At 40.8% G+C, this 20,921-nt stretch overlaps 1 protein-coding gene across 1 annotated transcript; it reads right to left on the bottom strand.

Annotated features, from left to right (window-relative positions):
* Positions 1 to 10: 10 nt before the first annotated feature.
* Positions 11 to 19,644, bottom strand: copa (COPI coat complex subunit alpha). Its single transcript, XM_080010639.1, has 30 exons — positions 19,465 to 19,644; positions 18,628 to 18,741; positions 18,462 to 18,535; positions 17,446 to 17,526; positions 17,231 to 17,307; positions 16,624 to 16,733; positions 14,087 to 14,196; positions 13,615 to 13,714; positions 12,786 to 13,004; positions 12,358 to 12,508; positions 12,104 to 12,170; positions 11,910 to 11,985; positions 11,716 to 11,798; positions 9,807 to 10,032; positions 8,790 to 8,928; positions 8,033 to 8,195; positions 7,286 to 7,432; positions 6,375 to 6,564; positions 6,167 to 6,262; positions 5,724 to 5,812; positions 5,486 to 5,609; positions 5,252 to 5,341; positions 3,428 to 3,534; positions 3,155 to 3,301; positions 2,877 to 3,017; positions 2,036 to 2,218; positions 1,677 to 1,787; positions 976 to 1,137; positions 622 to 816; positions 11 to 433 (listed from the first exon to the last, which is right to left on the bottom strand). The coding sequence occupies exons 1-30, from the start codon at positions 19,502 to 19,504 to the stop codon at positions 374 to 376; spliced, it is 3,672 nt and encodes a 1,223-aa protein (XP_079866765.1). The 5' UTR covers positions 19,505 to 19,644; the 3' UTR covers positions 11 to 373.
* Positions 19,645 to 20,921: the final 1,277 nt, after the last annotated feature.

The raw sequence follows: 20,921 nt of genomic DNA, 5'->3' as shown, positions 1-20,921 counted from the left end.
ACAAGGTACATCGGTCAATAAACAAGTATTTTATTAATGTTTTTAAAGACATACAGTAATGCATTGCCACTCCATGTGTCACTTTCATTTTTTAAAGAGTCAAGGAAGGAATACACAGTATAGGGTTTTAATGAAACCATAACTATATGAGGATAGACACTGTGGCACTGGTGTGAAATGCTTTTCAGGGTAGGTAGAGCAGGAAGCAAGAGAGCAGGGGAAAAAAACACTTGAAGCCACTTTAATATCCATGATATAACACAATCCTCTTACAGACCAACTTTATACTCAGCTTTCTATTTGTTTTGTCAAGAATTGCTTTTTAATGATGAAATAGTATGTTTAGAGAAAGGGTTGTGTTTTTCACAATCACTTAACGGAACTGGAGAGGGCTGACACGCAGACCGATCACATCCTTGCCAATCTCTGTCACCTGGGGAATAAAGGGATCAAAAGTTAAAGAGGACACCACTCGTGCAATTATTTTATGTCAATGTCTGATAATAAAAAAACAACATATATATAATAAAATTTGAGTCCCAAGCAAAAGACTAAGAATAAATACAGTATATAAACATGAAATAGAATGACAGGTGTTGTACATAGTGTTTTTGAAAATACCTGTGTGACCCTGCAGACCTGGCCCTTGTACGTAGGGCAGTAGCAGGCACCGGAAAGGGGACACTTCTCCACTGGGCGGCCGCGGTACAGGGGGACAAAAGAGGCGGCGCACAGGTCGAAGGGATTGTGGGGGTCGTAGTTCAACTGGTGGGCATCGGTCAGGGTCTTTTCACAGGCCGCCAGAATCTTGCGTGTCTGGATAGAAGAGACAAATCACATTGATCACATGATTTCATGAACGCATAGTGCAAGTAGGAACATTTATTTTTACAATTATATATATATTTTTTTGGGAAAAAATGTACGTTAATTTTCTTATTATAATTATAAAAAAAAAAAAAAAAATCTTTGTACCTGTTGTGCCACCTCTGGTTTGGGCCCCAGCTCGAGCAGGCGCCGTGCAAAGCCCGCTGCAGTCTTGAAGTTACGCAGTTTGAAGAAGAGATTGAGGGCGGTGCGCAGCACGAGGACCATGTGAACCGGCTGGAGGCTGCAGTGAGTGAAGTATGCGGCCATCTGGGGTGGTAGGGCAAATCAAGGCAGACCAATTAGAATATTAGCTAATTAGGGCTCATTCTGGCATTACAACATTTAATTTAAGGAGTTCCAAGTACATTTTTAAGCAGTATTATTAATCTAGTTGTTGGGAGAGGCTGGGGATTGCACCGGGGCCAGGGACACGACCTTTACATTTTTGTGCGTGCCCTTGAGATGTTGTGCTCTGTTTCCCCAGAGCAGCAAAATGCCTACAACCAGAGCTGGAGGTCCATGTGCCTTCACTTTTTTTTTTTTGAGCACCTGCCCTTTTCAAAGTCTCTGCATGGGACTGCAGAGCGGGGAAGTGAGATCTGATCACCAGTGGTTACTCAGGAGCTCTGAGCGAAGAGCGGTCGCAAGACTAGAAAAGCGCTATATAAATGCTGTCCATTTACTATTTTACAACTATCAAGTAACCAAACGTGACGTGAAAGTATCCCCTCAGCCACTGTATCCAGTTGAGGGGGGAAAAAGTCTTGCCCCTAGGAGTACAATGTTAACATAAAATAGATGCTTACCTCACACAGCCTCTTCTGCTGGTCCAGTGTGTCTTTAGGCAATTTCTTCCTCTCTGTCTCCATGGTGAGACCCACGATGTACTCTCGGCAGATTGTGATCAGCTGCTGAGCCTGTGTGTGTGTGTGTGTGTGTGTGTGGGGGGGGGGGGACAACAATGTGGTATCAGAAAAGACATCCAAATAACAGACGAGTCCCATATAACATGAAAATGTAAACGATGGAAATACAAGTGTCTAGTGCCAAGTATCTGTACTTCACAACCAATTTTGACGATTTGTACTGTGAATACATTTGAAGTATTTTTTTCCCCCAAGGAACAATAACTGGCTTTTTGACGTGTTGCTGGCCTGTGTCTGACCTCTGCGATCTCCTGCTTGTTATCCACCACGAGCAGTGGCACGGAGAGCAGGATGGCTCTGAAGCGCTCCACCCCCTCCTCGAAGCGTCCGGCCGTGGTCATCTGGTAGCACTGCTGCAGCCGGGCGATGAGGTCAGAGAGGCGCAGGCCCACGGCGGGAAGCCCCTGTTTGGCCCCGCAGTCCTGTTATCAGAAACATAGGCAGAACATGTAAATGTGAAGTGCATCTATGTATGGATATATGTCGCCGGTCGGTGTACGGTCCTACAGTACAACTCTGTGAAGAACTGCCAAATAAATGGATATTTCATGTAGACTTCTAGAAGCAAACACATGAAGGTACCAGGGTTCACTCAGACATTACAACATGAAATTCAAATGGCATTTTTTAAGCACAATTCTTTTCAATCATTTTCAATACTTTTCAGTGTGATCTTTATTAATTTAAATATAATGTTAGTCTCATTGCCTATTATTTATATTAGTATATCTATTATGTTTCTATTATTAAGCTCATTGTGATATACTATTATTATTATTATTATTATATCTATTTCCAACCATGTTGGATTACATTTATATTTCCCTGGCATAATCTATACCATAAAAGAGAATTGTTAATGTAGTTCTCAGAATTGCTTTTATAATTTCATTTTGTTACGATTTTTCTATAACAAAACGGGGGAGGGGGGGGGTACCATGTGTTTTCAATGATCAAATTTTTTCAAGGACTTATTAAGCAATTCAGCGCAAAGGGGTGATTTTCAAGGTATTCAAATACTGAACATTTCTAAGGAAGAACTTCAAGCACCTCAAGGACCTGGTAAGAACCCTGACGTACCTTCCAGTTGCGCTGGGGGTGGCCTCGCAGGCAGGGGAGGGACGGCAGCCCCAGGTAGCAGGTGCGGCCCCGGGACAGCGTCTGCATGAATAGGGACTTGTAGGGGCCGAAGTTTACCACTCCGACCTGGTCGTGGAGCAACTATAGTGGGGAGGAGAAGGGAGCAATATTTGTGCCTTGGAAACTTTTTAAGGGGAAAAATAAACAAACAAACAAACAAACACAAATAAATTAACAGATACACTATGATCTAATAAAATTAAGTTAGGGGGGCGTACTCTCATAGCGGTCTCAAAGGAACCTGCCAAGATGTGGTCGACCGGCAGCTGCGAGTTGTTGCACCACATTTGGGTGGGACTCATGCCCTTGGTGGGCGGGACAAAGAAGCCATCCTCAGCCCCTCCACCTGCACCAACGGGTATATCCTGTTGGTTGGTGGAAAACATCTGTCAGTCATGGGGATGGCAGCTCATATCTTCCCACATATACGATTCAAATCTCCTGACTCCTGAGAGAATATATTGGGAATAAGTTAGGGGTCTTTCTCTGACCAGTTCTGGTGGAAGGTCCAGGTCCTCCTCCACCTCCCAGCCTCCTCCCTCATCTTTCACCAGTCCACCCTCGTCGCCTAACCCGTCCTGGGCATCCATGAAGCCGTCTGAGTGATATGGACAAGGAAAATGACTTAACAAAAAACATGGAAATATATAACCGTTTTTTTTAAATTATACTTTACACCATATGAACCAAGGTTGTGTGCTCATGAGATTTTATAGAATACAGGTATTTTCTCTTGTCAACTTTTCAGAACTTAAAATCTGTATGAAGAAAAGTGTTTATTTACTCAGTTCAAGTATGAGGAATGCAGACCTACCAACCTTGGGAAATTATTTTGAGTACCACAATAGGGTAACAGGGAGTCTCTGTGGCATTTAAGATACTGCAACTAAATGACTCCATCAGTTAATTCACACTGTAGCCGTCTCATAACGAGGATAATCACATCATATGCGGGCTACTACGGCTAAGTATATACAGTATGAAACGTATCATCTCGTACAGTTACCAAACATGTTTACCAACTAGAGATGCACTGATTGCAATTTTCTTGGCTGATTCCTATTTCAGATTTTGTGTTTATTATATTATTATTACATTATTTAAATCTGAACTGCAGATTCCGATTTCCGATCTGCTGTACGCTAATGACAAATGCATCCCGTGATCTGATCACACTCACACGATTGGACAGCTGCACATACGAGCAATTTCAGTTACCAAAATAGTGCGATTGCTAATTTTTTGGGGATTAATAAAGTATCTTTATCTTATCTTTATATCAACCTGTAACTATCACTGAGTTTTAGAAGGACCCACCATGGAAATGTCCAGTAAAAACTTCAAATTAAAGTCTCTTTCACTTTAAGTGCAAATATACATTTATATGTATATGGTAATTTGCAAATTAATTGCAATCATTACAAAAAAAAAAAAGACACTCTTCTCTCGTTCACTGTAAGTCCCTCTTCGCTCACCGTGCATTAAACCAAGTAAATTAAATAGAAGGACTTGTTTTACTGAGTGACTCGTCAAGAACCAAGTCCCAAAAAAAAAAAAAAAAGAGTCAAACATTTCTTCTTGATCGGAGCTCCACTGGGACAGCAGTAGATACAGTTTACACAAAGTTGGAATATTGTCAAGCGTTAGATAAATAATTTATCTAATCGTCTTTGTTTACCAGGATGCAGAATCCTACCTCCAAACCACCAACATTTTCTTTATTTCGCTCTCTTTTTTGAGCGTCAACAACACAACTATGTTGCATTACGTGGGAATCAGGTTTGAGTATTGGGGCATTTTTACGAGTATGAGTATATGAGCATTGTATCCGGTGTGCAAATTTGACCAGCAGAAAATTGGAAAACATATCTGACACTGATCGGTCAGTGAAAACCGACCAATTCCCGTCACCAGCCAATTGATCGGTGCATCTCATGTTTTTATGTTAACAATATGGTACCATTTTTGTGCTTTATTATAACTTTCCCACTTCCCATTTTACCTCACAATGCAGCGTTACACCTCGGTGGATAATAAAGTACCAGTCAGTGTGCTGCGTATCAGCAGATGTTGAGTGAGAGGAGAGGGAGGGCTTACACAACCACAGGTGGTAGCATCTGGTTCAATCCAAGGGATGTAGTTTAAATGCCCAATAAATGTACGGTACTGTTTTGTATTGATTGATTTCAGTCATTAAATGACAATTTGTGCACTTACGTGTCCATTAAAAACTAGTCAAAGACGGTCTACCCAGTTTACTCATTGGTAATTGTTTAAAAAAATATATAAAACAATAAACCAATTTGTGACATCACCTTCATCCAGCTGGAGCTCTGCGTCCTCTCCCCAGCCCTCCCCTCCTGGAGCGTCCATATCCTGGTCAGCCGCCATCTGACTTGCCTTCCCTGGAACACGGCATACCAAAACACACATTGTACAGTCGTATCTCCCGATTAGGACACAGTCTGGTTGAAATTTCTACTTAAGATGAACCCAAGAGGAATTCAGAAAAACCATCAGTCAACAATCAGTCAGTCAGTCAAAGGCACCCTTGGCGGCGATGGCTCCCTCGAAAAAGCCCTTGGACACGGTGAGCAGGGGCCAGTTGGTGTCCAGAGGGTTGATGGGGGGAGGGGGCTGCAGCAACTGGGCATTGGGATCCACCTCTGGAACCTGGACACATGAAAATGTGGGATTTAAAAAAAAATTATAACCTAAACTGCAGAGACTATAGATTTAATCACACAGGCTTTAAGTTACCCCACAAAACTAGTACATGTTACTTACCGTCTCCTTCTCTGGGTCAAATGTCTCCTTCAGGGCTTCTGCCTCCTCATCCATCCCGTGGGTGGCAGCGGTCAGGTACGCCAGGGATTCTGGACACAACATATGGATGAAACATAATGAATCAGGGGATACATGATACCATCGATTAAGTGACATGTGTCATCCTAATTTAAAATACTTTCCATCAGCCAGAGTCATGTATAGCAATTTCCAGGAGCCCTCTGTCTTCAGAGACAAAGATATTTCTTATGTTTCTGAGGTTATTGTTTTTAGCTCATACCATGAACCAGACTCAACTACCTATCAGTGCATATGATGTAAAAAAACAAAAACATAGATGTCGCTGTGAATTTCTGTATTTAATTTCACTCTAAGAATCCAGTACTTGGAAGATAGAACATATTTGTTTATATTCGATACATGAAGGCTCAGTGTGAACTTACTCTGACCACAGTTTTTGAGGATGCGGACCCTCTCGCTGACGTCTCCCAGGTAGAGAGCTCCCTGGTAGTGGCCGCTCATGTCCTTCCTGATCTCGGCTGCGAGGAGGACAAAAAAAAACAAAAAAAAACAAGACAAGAAGCTTAATACAACTGCTAACTACACCCAAATCGCAATCGACCCACATACACGCACTCTCCATTCCCTTACCAATCTTCATCATCTTGCGCAGCTTGGCCAGGTTGCCAGTGATGAGGTAGAGGAAGGTGAGCTTGTCGAAGTTCTTGGTCCTCTGGTAGCACATTTCCACCACCTGGTGGTGACCCTGCAGCAGGGCCGCCTCGCCCAGACGCTCCCAGCAGCTGCGCTCGTCCAGGGCCTTGGCAGCCTCCAGCGCCACCTGGTGGTGCGGAGTTGGGAAGCGTTACAAAATTGACAAGGTAAAAAAAACACACGCACAAAGATCCAATCCTGTATTATGTGTCGACTGTGGCAAAAAATATTGTGATGCAATTTTTAGCCTTAATCATAGTTTATATTAATGTTTACAGAGTAAATAAACTGAGCAAAATATTTAATTTACATATGGAATTCTGCACACTAATGTAGACATAGTGTGCTAAGTGATTTCTGGGGAAGGGGAATTTCTGGAAAGGCAGATCAGGGTTACTTCTGGCATTACAAAATGTTATTCAAGGACTTTAAAGTACTTTCTTAAGCAAAAGTCTTTCCATTTTCAGGGACTTTTCGCAAAACAAATATAATCCATTTAAAATGTGATCTTTATTAATTAAAATTTATATTAGTATATCAATATATCTATTAATAATATAATAATATCATTGTCATCTACTATTATAAGCATCTTTTCCAGCTGGATTCTATTGACATGTCCCTGGCATAATCTCTTGGAAAAGCGATTTTGGAAAAGGCTTATTACATTACGATTTGAATAACAGAACCAGGGGGAATATCACGTTATTATCATGATTTTTAAATTATTTATTATTATTATTTTTTAATTATGTTTTCTTTCCCTGAGGACTTTCCAAGCATGTCAAGGACCTGGTACGATCCTGGCATCATATGGCTATATTTTACCCAGTGATGGCCGCCCCTACCTCGATGTTGCCACATTCCAGAGCCAAGCTGAAGCGGGTTTTCTCATCCTTGACAAAGTGCAGCGCCACCTCGGGGTAGCCCTTCTTCTGCAGGTAGGCTATGATGGACTGGCCCACCAGCTTGGCGTTACGCACCATGTGGAGCACCTGGAGGGGAGAGACGAGGATGATTACGCACCTGAAAAGTGACTCAGGTGCAGGGATGGCTGGTTGTGCCAAGTTCAATATCATTTGTTCAATGTCATTTTTGGCTGAAAAATGAGACGTTCATGAAAGGCTATTACGTAGCTTATGCAACACATTGGGTGCTTGATTTATTGAAATATTTAAAAACAAAAGAGGTGTCGTATATAGATTCAAGAGGTTTATTTGTCACATATATAAACTGTACACACCTTCATACATATATGCAGTGAAATGTCTTTGCAACGTACCCAGGGATTATGCACAATAGTTACTAAACTGAACATAATAGCTAACCTAATTCCTACCTAGCTTACTCACTAACTGAAACTAACTGATTAGTGCTAAATATTGAGTTAGCGTATCAACAACTTTTGTTAATATAATTCCTCAATCCCCCCTCGGGATTAATAAAGTGTTTTTTACGTATTTAATAATAGTGAGATCAGTCATAATGCCGTGTTTATTATTTGATAATAATCTTTTGTGGAAAAATTGTTAAAAAAAACAAACAAACAAAAAAGTACAATTCACATTAAAAAAAAAAAACAAAAAAACACCCACCTCTTCATATTTGCGGTTGACCAGGGCCAGTTTGAAGCGATACTCGGTGGGGTCGATGGTGAGCACGCGGGGGCGGCACTCCCTATCCAGACAGTACACGCTGTTGCCCCTGACACGAGTCACATAGATGGGCAGGTCCAGGGTCCTGATGATTCCATGGTCGCTGCGGGGAGAGCCACATCGGGGAAGGTCAGAATTCATCATAAAATAAAGTACAGCATTCGCAAAATCACGGACATCACGAGACACGCTCCCCGTACTTGTCAAACAATTAAAATCTCATCCACTTGCGACTGTGTTTGTGATACAAGTCACAAATAGTTCATATTTGTGGAAATATTTTTTTCTTCGACAAATGACTCAAATGGCTGATGTTTGTTGCTGAATTTTTACTGCTGTTAACTATTTTTACAAACAACAATTGAGTACTTTTAATGCCTGATGATTCTTAAGTTGGGAGGATCAACCACAAATAATCTATTTGGACAGAACTTTCACAAATAAGGACATCTTTCTTTTTCTAGCCCAAAGTGCAATCATCTATTTAGTTAGTGAAGCCTAATTTCACCATTTTAGCGCAAGGTCATTCAGACACACATTTAAGAAAACTTAGCTACCAATTAATTCTGCTCCTGAAATCTACATAGATGGTGAAATAATTTCTGAATTTTTTTTTTTTTTTTTTTTTTTTTTTTCAAGGAGGACCTAGGGGTATTTATTAAACTGATGAAAACAGATCACAGTGCCTGACCCCTACCCAGAAGTCAGTGCATATTTGATGTGGTTGGAGGTGGTGTAGATGAAGACCCCGCTCTCATCCCAGGCTCCGCTCTTCACCCGAATGTTCTCATGGATGTTGCACAGGCTCTCAAGCTTCCGGTTGCAGATCATGATGGCTAGAGGGCAAAACGTTTAAAAAAAAAAACTTTAATCAAAAGTTATGCATTTTCAAGAGCGTTATATATGGATAGATATCTGGCTTTGGTGATATAGCTATTGTGGTTATTTACAGCATTTATTAGCGTAAATTCATACTAACTTGTACACCTAGTGTATAATCTGGGGTAGATAACACATTTGATCTAATACTAAGAATGTTATAAAGACACTTTGCGAAATTATGATCAATTTGAATTAAATGAAAAATATATAGAATATAAAGATAGATTTTGATAGAATTTTTTTTATATGCAAGGCAAAATATATCTTCCCTTTAAAAAAACACCGTCAGGTGAATCGGGTGTGACTGTTTTTGCAGCTGCAAACCTTATCCAAACTCTACTAAGTCTTAAGCCTCAAATGCAATTTCTTTATTGAAACCATTTAAATAATTAATTTATTCCAAATTATCTTTTGATAACAACTTGATTGTTCATTATGAGTTTCATCAATATTATCAAACAAAACTACAAAAAATGTGAAATACAAAATCTGAAATATCAAGGATTATTGTTGCCGTATCCATGGTTTCAGTGTTTATCACCAATAACCACAACTGGTCTGAGAAGGAGACAATATCATGGAGCATTGTGATTGGTTGAATTTCATAGGCATCGCCCCTCCAACTCAAAGTAATGTCCACTCATCTATTTACTATTTATTCCTAACACCTTGAACGCAGAACCCAGAACTACCAACTTGGTGGGAGAAACTAAAACTTTAGAGGCTCCTTAACACCTTTCAAAATCCTGTTTCAATTCAAACATTCAGATACAATTAGAGGCCTTGGTCTGACCTGAACAGTTTCAACGCCGTGCACCGCTTGGGGACCCACCGTGCTTGGCCAGCAGGGCCACGTGGCTGGTGTCAGCGCTCCACACCACGTACTTGACCTTGGCAATCTTGACGGTGGCCAGAGAGCGCTTCTGCTGCACGTCGAACAGGGTGACGCCATCGGCATCGCGCAGCAGCAGCGAGCCCGTCCCGGCGTAGAAGATCTCCTCGCAGCTCGGCACCTGCACCTTCTTCACAATCTCATTCTTCAGGTTCTTGATCAGCAGCTGGCGAGAGATGTGTTGTGACAGGGAATATGAACAAAAAAAGAAAAGGGAGAATATAGATGAATGGAAGGTATACGACGTGATAATATCACAGACACATACATGCTGTTGCAACTTATTTATCAACCTGCTACTGCACAATTTGTAAACTGTACATATATAACAGAATACACCCCCCCAGGGATTAATAAAGTGCTACCTCACGTTATTTAGGCAATTTTAAAAACAATGATTTTTAAGAAATGTTCTACCTTTCAACCCCCAAAATAATGATCTACGTTTAGTGGAAAAACATAAAAAAATAAGAATAATAAGAATAAAATTAAATAATCACATCTCGTTCATCACAGGAATAAGAATATGTGATCCACCGCGTACTTTAGGGTCATTTGGCGGCCTTTGAGATCTTTTTTTTTGCCGCATCCTTTTAAAGTGGAGAATCAGAGCTTCCAAACAAGGTGTCACTTGTGCAAATCAAGCACATATTTTTAAAGTTATGACTTGTTAATGACAAAGGTGATTCTGAGATAATCACCTCCAAAGTTTTACCCACATCATCAGGTTCATTCAGCCAGCTCCCAGAATGCAAATGGCTGACAAACAAAGGCTCATGGCTACTTAACATACTGCTGAATGGGCCAATCACAACAACACAACTCATTTTGGTTTAAAAAATATATATATAAATAAATAAATAGATAGATAGATAACTAAATAAATAAATAAAAAAGCTTTTATTTAACAGTAAGAATATACATGTTTTATAAAAGTGTAATTGTTTTGGAGTTTAAAAGTACGGACAACACAACAAAATGTAGAGTCTCAGAAAATCTGAAATCTGAAAATCTGTCACCAATCTCAACAGACTTCATGTTGACACCAACTTCCTCCGTTGTAACAACAACGGACGTATCGTCGGTCTCAACCGGTGGTTCTTGAAAATATTCAGTATATATTCTACATTAAGTTTGAAATCCGCTGTTTGAAATGTTCTCCAAGTCCGAAGTAATATCAGATTCAGCATCGCTGTCGTTCTACCGCACTGGTCAGATTAAGGCCCGAAATATGATTCAGAGTTTCCGCCACTGGCTTTGCGTAATCCATAACGATACAGAGAAGAACGTTTTCACAGACAAGTGAGACTGAAACACCCCCGTGCTTGCGCTTCAACCGTCTGTTTACGGAAGTGATGTAGGTGTGTGATGCGAAGGGTTTTTCTTTTTCATCGTTTCACAATAGTGTGTGTGTGTGTAAGAGTAGTAAGATTTAAAAGTTGAATTCTATCAAAACGGTTTGACATTGTAACTTCACATCACATGGAATATGGAGGAATGATCTTCACCTGGACGCTCGCTTAAAAGGAAACCATCGATCGGCGTTATTCAGCGCTGTTCCCCGTCCCGGTAAGTGAACTGCGTTTCCCCATGTAATCTAACGGGAATATTTAACTCCATGGTTTCAAATTCGGTTTTGAAAAAAAAAAAATAATAATAATAAATAAATAAAAAACACGAATCTGGAAAAATTGAATTTTCCTTCAAGAAAAGTTTTTTCCAACTTATTTGGATGCTCCTGGCGATTTTAGAAATGCGCGAGATGGCGAGTTTTGCTGTGGTGGGACACATATGAAAATAAACGAAGCCCTCATTTATCACATGGTATGACGTGGGGAGAGGGACCTACCGAGTGCATGCGGTCCAGGACAGCGAAACGGTTCCTGGCCACCCACACCGCAGTCAACCCAGACGACCTCTTCCCCTCGGGGGCTGGGGAGTCACAAGATACGGAAACACAAGCTGAAATATGTGATGCATGACATCCAAGATGATACTCAGAATTAAAAATGTGGTTTTGGTGACTCTAGGATGTTTCAATACCGTCAGGGTTCTGGGAGTCGCTTTCTTTGGGAATGGAGTATAGGTCGTAGGTGCTGTTCTCCAGGTTGGTCGCCCTCTGCAGTAGAGGAAGGGGTATCACACCATGTATAAGACATCAAAAAAGGGTCATACAAGATATGTGTTTGTAAATGACGATGCAGAGACATGTTCATGTTGACTTGAGTGATACGGACAGTGCAGAGCAGGACCGCGTTCTCAGCGGGGTTGTAGGACATGCTGAACACGGGGAACTTGGACCCACTGGAAAGAAAAAAACAAAACAAAAAAAAAAAAAACAGCTTGACTAAGTCGATTGCGATACTTTTAAGCCAACAATATCAAATTTGACCCTATATGAAAATGGACAGTTAAATGGAACTACAAGCCAAATAAACCATATATGCCATCCATCTCTTTGTCCTAGTAACCCTTCATGCCTGAGACGGACCTGCGCAACTGCATGACAGCTGTGTCCTTGCTGCTGTTGAAGTCCAGCTGGCGCAGGAAGCGGTCCTTGACGTAGTACAGCATGTTGCCATAGACGGCGTAGGCAGGACGCTCACGCTCCAGCTTGAACACCAGCATGCCACTGTCGTGACCTAAAGACAAAGATCATAACGGGTGACCCATACATTTCCGCATGCTGAAACGTTTCCTTGGTTCATTAACAGAAGTGTTGAGCACTTGGGGAAGTTACTGACCAGAAGGTCGCCATTGGGACACACGGAAACCTGTTAACTACTTCCATCGTCAGTACAGAGCCCTTCATCATTTTACTCTGATTTACTAGGTAAAAAGGTTTTGTGGCATTGATTCGTGTGATTCGAGTTAAAAAGTAATCGATGACGCCTTGAGAGGGCGGCACCTCAGACTTACCGGCAGCGAACAGGTTGAGGTTGGGGTGAGCGCCCAGCACCCAGAAGCGGTCGTGGTCCCTGCGGAAGGTCTGGACACCAGTCCTCTTGGACATGTCCCAAACCCGGATGCTCTTGTCCTCGGAGTTTGACAGGATGAGCTCCTGGCGCGGGTGGAAGACGGCGCAGGACACGTTGTTGTAGTGGCCGCGGCACGTGTCCAGCTCCCACGCCTTAGACTCTGGAGGGAGGGAGAGAGCCGTGTCATGTTGGCTGTTGTGTTAAGCACTTTTTTGGAAGAGATGGCCTAAATCTGTGACAGACTTTAGTGAAATGGACACAAAATGGTTTACAAAAGTAGTTGCAGATCCAAGTGGTATCCACATCCAGCTCCTACTCTGATATTTTATTCTGAAATTTCTTATCACCGAGCAAGTATCTGTTGGAGTAAAATTGAGAAATGGTCTAAGGATTAATTACATAAAGTGAACACGAATTTTGGATGATCAAAACAACATGAAATATGAGCTATAAATCGGTTAGCAAAGATTTTTCTTATTGGGACGTCGGTCAAAACGATGTAATCACGTTAGAAAGAAGAATGTTTTACAGACATGACAATTAATGTTTGAGTGATTCTTTAAGTGCTCCACGACATAAAGGCTAAAAAGGCTATCAGGTGACAGAAAATCCAATAGACAGTATGTTGAGATCAGGGCAGCTGCAGTAGTTTTCTCCAACATCTGAATGGTTTTCCCCTTTGAAGTCCATTTACTCAGTGCGGGTGGGGGGTACAAATAAACCTTTAAATATTCCCATCCAATGCCACATGCTCCTTGATGGACGCTCACCGTTCATCCTCCAGATCTTGACCTGCCTGTCGTCAGCTCCGGACACGATGAGAGGCATGCTGGGGTGGAATGCCGCCCAGTTCACCCCCCGGTCATGACCCTGTCAAGAAAGACACAAAGTTACCCGCACTCAACACCTCCTGGTGTCTGGTCATACACAATGCAGACACTAAGGCCTTTCAATTGATATATATAATAAATAACGGAGCAGCTACTTGGACGATAACAGACAAAGTGTCACCAACAACGGAATCTGTACTTTGAAAGGCTGAATTTGGATTAGGCATGTGCTATAATTTCTCTAAGGTGCTGAATAGTGGGAACTCTTACACCAAATGCAGATACAAGCGGTCTGTGACCAAGTTCTTTCATCCCTATATTGGCAACAATATTTTCCATGGCCAACGGTATGGCACGCAAAGTTCAGCGATGATTACAAACCACTGGGAAGTATCCCCGTGGACGCTCTCACCTCAAGCACGTGCTTGACGACGGCATCTGAGGCGCCGAACAGATCCACGCCGGAGATGCCGCGCACCTCTGTCTCCACGGCACCGGGAGAGAGGTTCTTCTTTCTCAGACCTGGAACCGACATTCATAGCGAGGGGAGGGCGGCATACAAGTGTTTCAACAGGGAGCAACCAAGGCAAAGGGGGGACAAGAAGGAGATACTGGTCAATATCAGTGGTCGTGGAAAAGACATGAGCTGAAAAGGAGGGAAACCTTTGACGTGAACAGACAGATGTTGGACTAACTGAACACACACACACACACACACACAAACAAACACACACACACACACACACACACACAGGTCAGAGGAGAAAGTGAAGGGAGGAAGAAAAAAACAAACGAGAAAAAAAAAAAAAAAAAACACAAACTCCACTCTCTCTGCCCCTCAACAATTACAATCACTGGGTCAATGGATCACCAAATCAAAAGAGGATCTTTATTATTCATTGGTTGAAGCACTTTTAAAAAAGGCACGACAACGACTAAGGCTAGTGATATACTGGACAGTATTTAAGGCGATTTTGATGGTTTACACTTGAATCAAAAGCCAACAGGATAGATACAGGATATCTAGTCAAGGAATTGGAAAGCTTCCGCAGAGGAATTATTCTAATTATTGTGTCCAATATATTTGATTATTATGGCAAAATATTGCATTCATAAAATGTTTGTTTTTACCATCATATTTTAAATTAGATTCTAATTTCAATTATTATTTGGCTACTCCTTGAAATTTAAAAGATAAAAACAAAAATTGGTCAAAATCCTTAGACTACATTTATTGAAGGTAATTAGCAAAACCTTATGTCTTTTCTTCCTTCTTGTTTGTAATTTATGGTATTTAAATTGATATTCATGGTCGATTTCCGTTTAATACCCGATTTGCGTGCAATGTCCTTTTTAATATTTTTGCTACGTTCTTTGCAATAATAAAAAAAAGTTTAACATATTTGATTTTTTATATATCTATATTTAATTCTTTTTTCAAAATATATCCACTCAACCACTAATTGGGGTGAATTTTGTTGTGATATTTGTCACTGTCAGTTTAAGTTATGCTCATGGAATATTAACGTGAGTAAAAACAGGGTTCATACAGCTGAAATTAAATGTTCAGGTTTCCAGCTCTGCTAGTGCATTGGAAAACTACAAGACTCTGAACGAACTCTGTGAAATTGGAAATTGAGGCGGCACCGATAACAGAGCAACAACGCAGTTTGTATTAACGATTCCTGGACCGTGGAAAATATGTGGTGGGCAGATAATCCAACAGTGTGAGAACAGTAATGGGAAGAAAAAAATAATAATAATAATGAGCGTCACTAGGAACCCAAGTGCAGGTGCGGATGTTTCCGGGAGGGGGGGGGGCTGAAGAAGGGGGACACAGGGAAATGGGAGGAGCATGGCGTGATTGGGTTGGGTTGGATTGGATGGAGCGGGGTTGTGGCTGAGGTTGTAAAGAGGTGCTCTGATGGGGTGTTGGAGTATGAGTGCCAATCATTTTGAATTATACACAGTCCATGCTTATGTTAGAGGATACAGACTGACAAATGCATCTGTGCATGTTGCGGTCTTTGAAACCATGCTGAGCATATGCTTAAACTACTGCAGTGAATTAACAAAAATGTTACATAGCTTCATCACCTCGGAAACAGTGAGGTTATTCAGTTAAAACAACAAATAGTTATACCCGAAATTATTTGCTGAATTCAGCCGTGCAATCGCAATAAGTCATATGAGGACTATACTAATTCACTGCAAAGGAAGTTATTGTCTAGCAAGCATAATTAGTTAAAACATGTATACTGTTATGACATGTATACAGGTTAGGCAGATAAACAGTGAAATAACGAGCCAATTTCATGCACATTATTCTAATGCATATGTAAACAAGTGCAATATGGATAGTAACACAGGACAGGACCATCACACATCACGATACGTGAATTTTAACTGTGGTGTTTTTATAAAAACATTATGGGAACGGAGCCTGTGCTGGGAAAGGAGCCCCGTGCAGACATTAGAAATGCGGTCATGCTTGATGCTCAAGGAAAAAAATGCAAAATGAATTCCCGTAGAAGAGAGAAAAATGGTGTTGCATGTTTGCATATGTGATGTGAAGGAGTGCAGAAGGAAATATGAATGCAGTTAATGGGTTAACAGGAGAGCACATCAGACAAGGTATAAACAGTGACAGATATTAAAAAGCATTCAATAACAAAAAGAAAAACAAAAACAAAAAAAACACCTCTCTTTTCTAATCAGCTACATTGCTTCTTGTCTTGAAGGGAGAGGTGTTTTTTGTTTGTTTCTTTCTTTTTGCAAACACCCCACAAAGATTTGTTCTCTACAAACGAGGAGAGAAGGAGGTTCAGGACTTTGACCTTGCTGTTCTGACTTTATTTCTCTCCTTAGGTTCCACAATTACCAGCCCCACCCAACTCCACCCCACACACATCAAGTCCCTCCGTCTCCCACCCTCAGCCGGGCCCTCACCGGAGATATCCCACACGCGCACGGTCTGGTCCAGGCTGGCGGACACCACCAGGTCCTCAGATGGGTGGAACTGGGCACACATCACGTAGTGGTTGTGGCCAGTCAGCACACTGGGGGTAGAATTAAAATTTAGTCTACATAAAAATCAAGAAATTCATGCAACAAGAGCCTTTATAACAAAATTATATATATTGTATTTGTTCTTGTGCAGCTGTAATTTGTACACTTCAATGTAGTACCCAGAACTCAGTCACTCCAAATCATCAAGTCCAAGTGGTCTTGATGTGTTATAAAATAATGTGTATTATTGTTGTTTCATTTGGGCTTGGTGAGGCCAATTCCAATAATAATAATAATAATAATAATATCAACCAAAAGTTTGTTTCTGACTGCAAAAGTCAACAAAAGTAGATTTAAACAGTGTGTCGGTCAGAAAAAAGTAAAAACTTAAAGACCTCTTACCCACACAAAAAAAGGATAGTGATTTAAAAGTACCTTATGTTGGATATCAAGCTAACGACTAAACGTCATAGCAACAATAATTATTTGGTCATTTTTGCATGCATTTAAATCTATTCAATTTTTGCATTTCACTAGTGCCTCTTACCAGACGCAGGTCCTTGACTGCCAGTTCCAGATGCGAATGGTCTGATCGTCCGAGGCGCTAAGAATCCAGGGGTACTCCTGCAGAAATGACAAGACATCACAATACATTAAATAAATAGTTACAGGGAAAGAGATTTAAAAAATAAAATAAAAATAAAACCTCCATTTGCCATTATTGTAAGTCACTTTGGAGTTTGTAATAAGTGGACCGCTTACATGATGGAAAAAGGTGGTCCTAATGTAGTCCAGGTGTCCCAGGAGAGTGAAGAGGCAGCGTCTCAGCTTATAGTTCCACACCTGGATGTGAAAATAAATAGGAATTGAAATAATTTTGTTATTTAAACACAAGGACATTGTGATATAGGTAGTATGAATTCGATATCTAAAATAATACCACTTGGTGTTTCATATTTTGTATACAGTATACTTACATCGCAATAGGCCTGTCAGGAAAACTACCTTTGTTTGACAATATATTGCCCAAAAAATAATTGCAATAAACTTTATTATTGTAATTTTAAGACCTTTTTTGCCACTGATATAATGATAATATAAAAGCATAATAATGCAAATACAGCATTTCAAATAGCAATGAACTTTTAATTCTCAAGAATATTCAGACATTGTAATGTGAAATAACTAGTAAATTATGCTAAATAAATTAACCACAAATAAATCTTGCCTGTGTGTGTGTGTGTGTGTGTGTGTGTGTGTGTGTGTGTGTTTGTAGGAGCTGTCTGAGCCTCGCCCAGTGAAACTCCAACACAGAGAATGGATGAGGCCAGAAGCAGTGCGACCAGAAATGACAGCAAAATGTGTTTTGATCATGAATTCCTGTGTGACTTGAATGCAGCATCTGTAGTAGTAAAAGCGGCAGAGCCCACTGTGGATTCTAGCATAGATAAAACTCAACCAGGGACTATGATTGTAATCACTGTGGAAATACCAAAAGATAATGAGGCCATCACGATTACTGTCACGTTGATGGTTGGAGTAGCGACATCGTTTTTTGGGGTTTTGTTTTTTTTTCCCCCATCGCTGTGAAAAAAAACCAAACACTTAGACGCTGCGCCCAAGTCTTATAATGGTATGGAAAGCCCTACTGTTTATTCTGGCATCATGTTCAATCAGGCAATAAGCGATGTCAGAAAAATTATTGAGGTCATGTCCATACATCGTAAGTAAGTCGATTTAGTAATTATCGCGGCAGGCCTACATCCCCACAGTCTAACCTTGATCTTGTAGTCATCTCCTCCAGAGACGAACAGGGGCTGCTGCTTATGGAAATCAATTCCTCTGACCGGTCCTATTTCAAAAGGCACATCAAGCAGCACTTAATGAAACACAACAGTTGAATTACACAAAATGTAATATCTTGTTCAATTCTCAATACATTACCATCGTGCTCATCAAACTTGTCGATCAGCGTGCACATGCGGTAGTCCCACAGCTGGATGACGCCGTTGTGCAAACTTGCGAGGATCCATGGCCTCTTGGGGTGGAAGCTCAGTCCTAACATTGACAGCATTTGAATAAATAACAACAAAAAAGCAGAACACAAATGTAAGAACACTTACATATACGTTGACAACATCAAGATTAGCAAATTATTGGAAAATGGACACACTATAATGAACAAAACATTGGGATATCGGGATAACCATGACATGCATCGTTTTATATCTGGTTAACCTTGCTGGTGAATATGATTGGTTATTCCCAATATTAATAGCTAGTTGAATCCCCATACCCAAGTACAATGGCTTGATATAATCCAAGAGTAATCCCAGAGATATGACATGCGACATATGGTAAGAACACAAGAGAAAATGGGAGAAGAAGAGAAGGTTTTCATCACGATAATAGGACACTAACAATGTAAAAGTTGTATGACTGAAGGAATATTTAAAATCAAACCATCTGTTTTGTACAATGTAATATAAAAGTAAGTCACAAAATAAGTCAACCAATGGCAACCATTAGAATAAAGGGGAAACACAATTAACACCCCAAATACAGATAAGCTAACTTGGGAAGCATTGTTTATCTACATTCCGCTGAAAACAACATTGATAGCAGGCATCTTGATTTACAGCACAGATGTTCGGGCTAGCATTAAGAAAATACTGTCGAAATTCAATGAGTACAGAAAATAATGTGAAATTCATAGTGACATTATCTCTGCTATAGCTAGCGCTATGATGCTAAGCTAACCATAGCTGGCGTCAAACTTACCCTTAACACGGGCTGACTTTGTTTCGAACTTGGTTAACATTGCTCCTGGCCAACGGTCCGGCTCGTTTAATAAATGCTCATGTATTGGCAAATTTGTTTTAAATCAACATTAAAGAGTAACAAACAACTCCTCCACGGCGGTAGGCTGTCTGGTGGCCTCGGCCCATTGAGATGAGTCCCCGTCTGTTTCGTGACACGTAGTCGGTTGTGACTTCCGGGTTTGTCAATAAAGTTGCACGTTCAATCTGACGCAGAAAGCTCCACGGCGGCCGCGCGCCATTGCGCACGGAAGTACAACACATGCATACAAACACGGATCGGGTGATAGTGTGTAGCGCTATTAAATACACCGTCCCCGACCCCACCTGCCTATTTCTATCCTACTGTGGCGGCCCAGAATGCATCTTTGAGCAAGAAAAGAAGCAGCGGGGGATGGAGACGGGTCAGTGTTCTGTCCACGGACTACTGGCCGCTACCGCTAGGGGCGCTGAAGCTAGTGGTCCTTGGTACCAGATGTGATCGGCTGCCAGATCGCCCCGTGTGTTCGCGCCGCAGACTAGCATTTCAATGAGAACATTTTGACTGTGCGATTGTTTGTGTAAAGAAAGAGATCTAATAAAATGTATAAAGTATATATTAATGGGAAAAAAAAAACAATTCCGTATTTAATTTCATGCTGTGCGTAAATATCTTGCTGCAGTCTGGGACTAATATTTATTTTATTTATTATTAATATATTTTTATTGATTTATATATAAATGTCAATATTTACATAGAAAATACACATTTCAATAGATATACATATTCTAATAATGCAATACCAGGTAACTATTTTTTTATGTCGATTTTTAATATGTTTAATATATTAAATGTACGCAGTGACCCTTCTGTACACAAGATTTTATTTCATTCTGAGCTGGGGAGCAGCTGGACCTAGAGGTGGAGTCCCTTGGCTCTGCAGCCACAGAGCCTTGCGGTCCGGACCAGTTGTTAAGGGATCCTTCTCTGGTCTGTCCGTAGTCCGTTTTGGAGAATTGTCACTGCGTAGTCGGTGAGGTCAACCCTCTGTCCCTTCAGGAAACAAACTGAGGGTATATTAACATATTTTATTCTGCAGACTAAAGACAGATACACTTTAAAAGCAGTGAATGGCTGTACACTCTGCTCCTGCTTCTGCTGAAGAGGGCTTTATAACGTGAGGGGTCGTGTGCCTTTGGTTTGATGTCATTCACAAGACTACGCCTATCCAATCACATATCACCTGGTGTTTCCCTCATCCAATGATTTAATAGTCAAACTCCGGTCACAGTTACAATTTTAATGTGCTACAAACAAACCACATGACTGCTGTCAAGCTCACTGGGGTTATTCTCATCTCTACACAAGGTTGAGTAGAGAAGGAATGTGATCTGGTCTTTACTGTATGGCATTATCTTAAAGGACAGTGTCTCTTCATG

The sequence above is a fragment of the Zeus faber genome, assembly GCF_960531495.2.
Source record: "Zeus faber genome assembly, chromosome: 12".
In the NCBI taxonomy this organism is placed as follows: Eukaryota; Metazoa; Chordata; class Actinopteri; order Zeiformes; family Zeidae; genus Zeus; species Zeus faber.
This window is presented reverse-complemented; position numbering and strand designations above follow the sequence as displayed.